This window comes from Neophocaena asiaeorientalis, unplaced genomic scaffold, assembly GCF_003031525.2.
Source record: "Neophocaena asiaeorientalis asiaeorientalis breed wild unplaced genomic scaffold, Neophocaena_asiaeorientalis_V1.1 scaffold7, whole genome shotgun sequence".
Taxonomy (NCBI): domain Eukaryota; kingdom Metazoa; phylum Chordata; class Mammalia; order Artiodactyla; family Phocoenidae; genus Neophocaena; species Neophocaena asiaeorientalis.
Window position 1 is genome coordinate 10,095,735 of NW_020185337.1, and position 6,189 is coordinate 10,101,923.

At 42.1% G+C, this 6,189-nt stretch overlaps 1 protein-coding gene across 2 annotated transcripts; it reads left to right on the forward strand.

Moving 5' to 3' along the window:
* Positions 1 to 365: 365 nt before the first annotated feature.
* On the forward strand, positions 366 to 5,069 carry DDIT4L (DNA damage inducible transcript 4 like). 2 transcript variants are annotated; one of them, XM_024736012.1, is made up of 3 exons: positions 366 to 532; positions 829 to 968; positions 2,829 to 5,069. In XM_024736012.1, the coding sequence occupies exons 2-3, from the start codon at positions 878 to 880 to the stop codon at positions 3,317 to 3,319; spliced, it is 582 nt and encodes a 193-aa protein (XP_024591780.1). In that variant the 5' UTR covers positions 366 to 532; positions 829 to 877; the 3' UTR covers positions 3,320 to 5,069. The 2 variants fall into 2 exon arrangements, with proteins under 2 accessions (XP_024591780.1, XP_024591781.1); XM_024736013.1 differs by having other exon boundaries at positions 382 to 588.
* Positions 5,070 to 6,189: the final 1,120 nt, after the last annotated feature.

The window sequence follows — 6,189 nt, forward strand, 5'->3', positions numbered from 1 at the left end:
GCCCAGGACAGAAAGTCAACAAGGGCATCAGGAGTGTGAGTGTGTGCGCGCACGCTAGGGGAGGGGTCGCACCAAAGAATCCTGGTTGGTGGCGGAGGAGAACGGTGAGTTTTGGGCGAGTCGTGCACCCGGAATTGCACTCGCGGCCCACCCAGGAAACAGCAGGTGTCAACCCTACCGCAAACTTAGCCTAAACTCCCAGCGGCTAGCCTAGGGTTGCTGGAACTATCGGGGTTGGGCTGCAACCGGACCCTGGAGAGGCGGGGCCCGGGGCCGGGGCGGGGCGGCGCAGGTGGGCGGGCCGGAGCAGGGTGAGGAGGCTGGGCCTATAAAACGCCCGCCGCCCCAGAGGCGAGGCAGCTTAGTGGAGCCGGGGCGGGGTGGGCTGGGGGCGAGCGGGGTGCCGATTGCCGCTTGGGTCCGCAGGTCCCTTAAGCCCCCGAGGGAGGGGCCTCCTGAAGACGGTGCCTGCCTCGGTTTACCCGCAGCTTTTTGGCCAGCGAGCGCGTCGGCCCCGGCGAACTCCCAGCAAGTGAGCCTGGGTGGGAGGAGCGGGGCCTGGGGGACTCCGGTGCTCCGGGCGCAGTGGTGAGCTCCGCGGGGCAAGCCGGCTCCAAGTTTTGCTAACTTTGAATTAGTTTCAGGTTGTGACTGTAGGCGTCTCCGCTCCCAAAGTTTTGTGAACCTGAGTTGCAGAGGCCGGTTCCTCCCCTTTGGAAAAGGAATGCTTCGGCTTGTTCGCTCCGAGGACTCTGGGCATTTTAGGACGCCTTGCTTGCACGTCTTGCTTGCTTTTGCAAATCTGTCCTTCTTGCCTCCTTTTTCTAGCGCCCCGGAAAGGCCGTTCCGCCCCGCGAGGGAAACAGAGCCGTTGACCATGGTTGCAACGGGCAGTTTGAGCAGTAAGAACCCGGCTAGCATTTCGGAGTTGCTGGACCGTGGCTTCCACCCAGGGAACCTACTAAATGGTGAGTTTCTCAACCGCCTACCTCTCTTCCCTCCAAAGGTCGCAGGCCCTGGATAGATGGGATTGGCGGGCGTGCAGTGTCGACCCCCACCTTGAATGTTGGAGGTGCCACAAAATCCATCTGAGACTCCTTTCCAAACTTTTAGCATCTTTTGTCCATGATGGTGAGAAACAAAAGAAGCAAAAGATAAAATCCCAAGGGCTGCATCCATCTAGTCTGCGGCTAATAGACTCTTTGGGGTTAAAAACTGTACAGGTCCCTACCCTACATGGTTGTGAAGTTATGGTGAATTTTAAGTGTACAGTTATGTGTGTTTTAACAAATGTATTCACCTGTGTAACCACTACCATCACCTTCTGCCCCCAAAGTCCCATGTACCCCTTTGCCATCAATTCCCCACTCTACCTCTCCCGTCCCCAGGGAAACACTGATCTGCTTTTTGTCCCTATAGATTACTCTCACCTCTAGGGTTGCATGCAGATGGAGCATGAAATATGTACTCTTCTGTATCTGGTTCCTTTCCCACAGCCTAATGATTTTGAGATCCATGCTGTTGCTTCTATCAGTATGTGTTCCTTTTTGTTTCTGAGTAGTATTCTATTTGTGGATATTATTTCATTTTTTAAGGCCAAAAGGAAACTTTAAAACGGCAGTGATGCTGGACATATTGTCATTTGCAATTTTAAACAGGAGTTTCTAAAGTAACACAGTGCTCTGCCACTCAGGAGCTGTGGGCATAGACCAATTGCTTAAGATCTTTGGGCCTTCCTCATTTAGAAGGCAGAGTGGTTGATGATCTAATTTTATAGGCCAAAGCTCTAAAATTCTCTATTTTCAACGCAGATAAAATATGGAGCCTTATAATTTGGAGTGCATTTGTTTCAATTAGTTTAAAAAAAAGCAATGATCTAAGTTTATACGTGATGTGGAGAGAGGAAAATGCAGTAGCCAGTGAAGTGCAGTATGCTTAGGGTGGGGAGCCCGCAGGGCATCTGCCTGTGCCTGCTTAGTTGACTGTGTGTGGTGAGGCATCCTGCCAAGTGGTAGGATTAATTTGGAACGTAGGTGACCAAATGCAGAGCTATCTCCTTTCCTTTGAGCAAATCTAATTTTGTTTCCCTAGGAGTACTTTGTTTTGTTTGGCTACAAAAAACTACCCAGCCAGTTATAAATATCCATGTGAACCTCAGAGGTCTTCTCTTTGAGCAATTTTTAATCGAAGAGGTTGAAGCTAAAATTGGGATCTACAGGTCATTCCAGTAAAGACTTACAAAGAAAACACAAATTTAATTGATGTTTAATATAACTCATCGAAGTTCATTTTAAGTTCATCACTAAAGGACAATACCAAAAAATCTGTTTTTTACAATAATAAATGAATGTATTCTTAGAGTTAGAAGGTAATAATCCTTAGTCAAGAAAAAATATTAACATTTTTATTCCACAACTAATGCATAGTCTCTGTAAAAGAAAATTAGAAAACCCCCATAAGCAAATCAGGGAGCAAGAAAGAAAAGAAAATCACTAGTATTCTAAGATAACCATAAATAGATTTGTGATGCGTAGTCAGATTGTGTGTGTGTGTACACATATAAATTTTTTAAAAAATGATTATAGCCTACCCACCTTATTTACCAAAACCTTTATTTCATAGGTGAACTTTCAGTCTCAGGTTAAATGATTTGCTTTATTACCCAGCGAGTTAACAGCAGAGTGAGATCAGCTGACTTCCAAACAAATATTAGAACAAGTAGCTGTAACAGATAGAAGAAATAAACAATGTTGCTATATCTCAGTGTGTTTTTTTTCTGCTCCTGGATTTTTTTTTTTTTTTTAATCTTAAACTTCCATTTTCCACAGATTTTGACTACTGGGATTACGTTGTTCCTGAACCCAACCTCAACGAGGTGATATTTGAGGAGACGACTTGCCAGAGCTTGGTTAAAATGCTGGAGAACTGTCTGTCCAAATCAAAGCACACCAAACTCGGTTGCTCGAAAGTCCTTGTTCCTGAGAAACTGACCCAGAGGATTGCTCAAGACGTCCTGCGGCTTTCCTCCACCGAGCCCTGCGGCCTGCGGGGCTGCGTTATGCACGTCAACTTGGAAATTGAAAATGTATGTAAAAAGCTGGATAGGATTGTGTGTGATTCTAGCGTGGTGCCCACCTTTGAGCTTACCCTGGTGTTTAAGCAGGAGAACTGCTCATGGACGAGCTTCAGGGATTTTTTCTTTAGTCGAGGTCGCTTCTCTTCTGGCCTCAGGCGAACTCTGATCCTGAGCTCAGGATTCCGACTTGTTAAGAAAAAGCTTTACTCCTTGATTGGTACAACAGTCATTGAAGAGTGCTGAAAGGGAAGCACTGGAAAGGGTCCTTTTTATGACTGGGTAATAAAACTTCGCAGCGCTCCATTGAAGTCATTGTAGTTTGCCGTGCCTGCTCTTGGTAGGAAACCCCAAACTGAGTTCATCTTCTTTCTATTTCATATTCATGGCCACCCCAACTCAAGGGCTTATCTGGGGACTTTTGAAAAATGACCCACAAGAGAGTACATTACCTACATTTATCACAGCTTTTACAAAATGGAATGGAATGGAATAAGGAAAAAAAAGAAGCAATCCACTTTAGTTTTTTATTTGACTCCACAAGTTTTCCAGGTAGTCTTGCTACTAGACTGTATGAACCCACTTTGCCTAGTCTGATTTTCATATGGCTTTTTTTCTGTAAGTTTTCAGAGTGATCCTTTCAATCACAGAATCTTAACTGAATGATGCTTAGCCCATCAAAACTTGCAAAAGCTCATACCACCCATTTCCTGCCCCTACTCACATGTTCTTATACAGGAGGATAGAATTAAGTAGGTGAGCTTAATTAAAACTTAACCCCACGCAAATGTGAATAAGGAATGTCACAGTAAGAACAGAGTTATGTACTTCTCTGTCTCTCTGCATCCTCTCCGCTCTTCTGTTTCAAAGAGGTGGCAAAAGCTTGAGCTACCATTTCAGTAACCACAGTATTGTTTTAAATAACTTTATGGTACAATATAAGCTCAGTTTTTCTAGTTCTTAAGTATTGAATTTTACCTTTAAACTAGAAAAATGGAAAATGCTGATTTTTTTGCATGAAGTTGATTACTTTTCCATTGAGTGAATGGTGAATGTGTATAAGGACGGGAAGTGAGTTCCAGTTCCTTTCTCATTCACTTGATAATCTAGCTTCTTTTTGCTTTTACACTTGATCTCAGATGGACCATCTCATCATGTCAGTGTCATCTCATCCTTGGCCTCTCCTGAAAACTAAAGGAACTCACCTTAACCTGAATCTTCAAAGGAGATAGCTGCACACTACCACATTTAATTATTAAGATGGGTCTATTTACAAAGTCTCCTTTGACCATGGGTATCTGGTTTATAGTACAGACTAGAGAATGAAAGTCATGATCTAGATAACCAGTGCACACACCCAGCTTTCTTCATCCTTGGATACCTGTCCCTAGGGAACAATAAAGGCCTTATTTTTCTCTTGTTCCAACTAGCTAGATCTTTATCTTTTTTTATGTTAATAAGAGAACATAGCCAACACATTATAATGTTCATCCAGGAAGACCTTCACATCCTTGCTGTAGGTCCTGGATAAGGAGCTTATTCAGGTCTCCTTAGCACCACTTTACATACCCGAGGCCAGAGTTGTAGAGACCATGGCTTCATCCTGGTGTAATTCAAAAGCAGGTGTGATCCTATTCCCATAAATCCCCTAAAATTTCACTATTCAAATCAGTAACTGTTCTAACAAATTGAACTCTTCAAATGCTTGGAAAGATACCACAAAGCCAATCTTACAGGACTGGGCCAGGATAAGTCGAGCTTGTTTTGCATGTCTATTATTGTCCAGGGCTCTGAAGGTCACTGTAATTCTGTGGGCGAGGAGTCTCTGGCATGGATGTAAAACTGTTGTCCTTTTTCTACTAACAGTTGTCTTTGACTCTCTTGTCTTTTACACTCACAAAATAGTGGTGACTTATAGAGACTCTTAAGTTAATATTCCTGTTAAAGGAAATTAAAGTTTGTCTATTTTTGACAATAAAGCATCATATATTTTTAATTCTCTTGTCCTCTTTGTCTTTTCTGAGTTTATGCAATGATCACGCTAAAATATATTTGACAATATTTGAGGGAAGGTGACAGAACAATTATTTATCTCCTTTTTGACGAAGGCTATTTGTACCCTTCATTATAATATTCCAATTGTATATTGCATGTGCTTATGTATCAATAAAGAGTAGTCACTTGCTTCATAATTTTTCAAATACAATAATATTTTTCACTGGAAAACAATCATTTGAGCTCCTTTAGCAACTGCCTTTGAAAAAATTACTCATTGTGTAAAGGCTTTTTTTGTAGTTTTCCTAATGGCCAAATGCAGATATATCAGATTATAAGATCGGTATACATTTTAATTTTTACCAGAATATTCTATTAGAGCAACATATCTTTATAATTCCACAATCAGTCATCAATTTGAATTTTTAACCTTGTCCACCTACCTTTTCTGTCTCCTCAAATTTGTCATTAGCTCAGATTTCTCACACTACCTAACCCACATTTAATAAGACTTGCTACGTCTAGGCACTGTTCTAGGTGCTTTACATAAACCATCTCATGTACTCCTCATAACAGTCCTATGCAATGAGACCACTGTCAATCTCCATTTTATGGATAAATAATCAGATGCAGAGAGGTTAAGTAACTTGCCCAAAGTCAACAAGTTATGCAGGAGATCCAGAGTATAAAACAGAGTCAACTCCAGGAGCTGTGCTCACTATGCTTTCTCCAAATGCATGAAGGCAACACAGACATCTTACCCGCATCACCAAAGGACTGTAAAAATGATGTCAAACATTTGCCCTTAAATTCAAAGAAAAAATTCTTAATGTGATTTCTTTCCAGGTAGAAAAAAAGTAGGCAACTATTGACAGTATCCACCATTCATTGGAGCAGAGCTGTGCTTAGAATTTAAAAAGTTTCCAAATATTTAAAAAATATGCATTTCAATCCTGGCACCTTCACACCTAGTTACTTTCTCATGTACCTTCAAAAAAAGGTGTGATCTCTCCCTTATCTATTTCAATGGGGAATAAACTGTTAGCTAGAGTGTCTGATGGCCTCCTGAAAGATCAGATGTCTTATTTTCCTCTTATTAATAGAAAGATAGTATAATTTCA

Excerpts from the sequence above, each read along its gene's own strand:
- DDIT4L (XM_024736012.1), top strand. The coding sequence starts at position 878 with ATGGTTGCAACGGGCAGTTTGAGCAGTAAGAACCCGGCTAGCATTTCG. Across the intron at positions 969-2,828 it reads CCCAGGGAACCTACTAAATG|ATTTTGACTACTGGGATTAC; the intron begins GTGAGTTTCTCA and ends CATTTTCCACAG.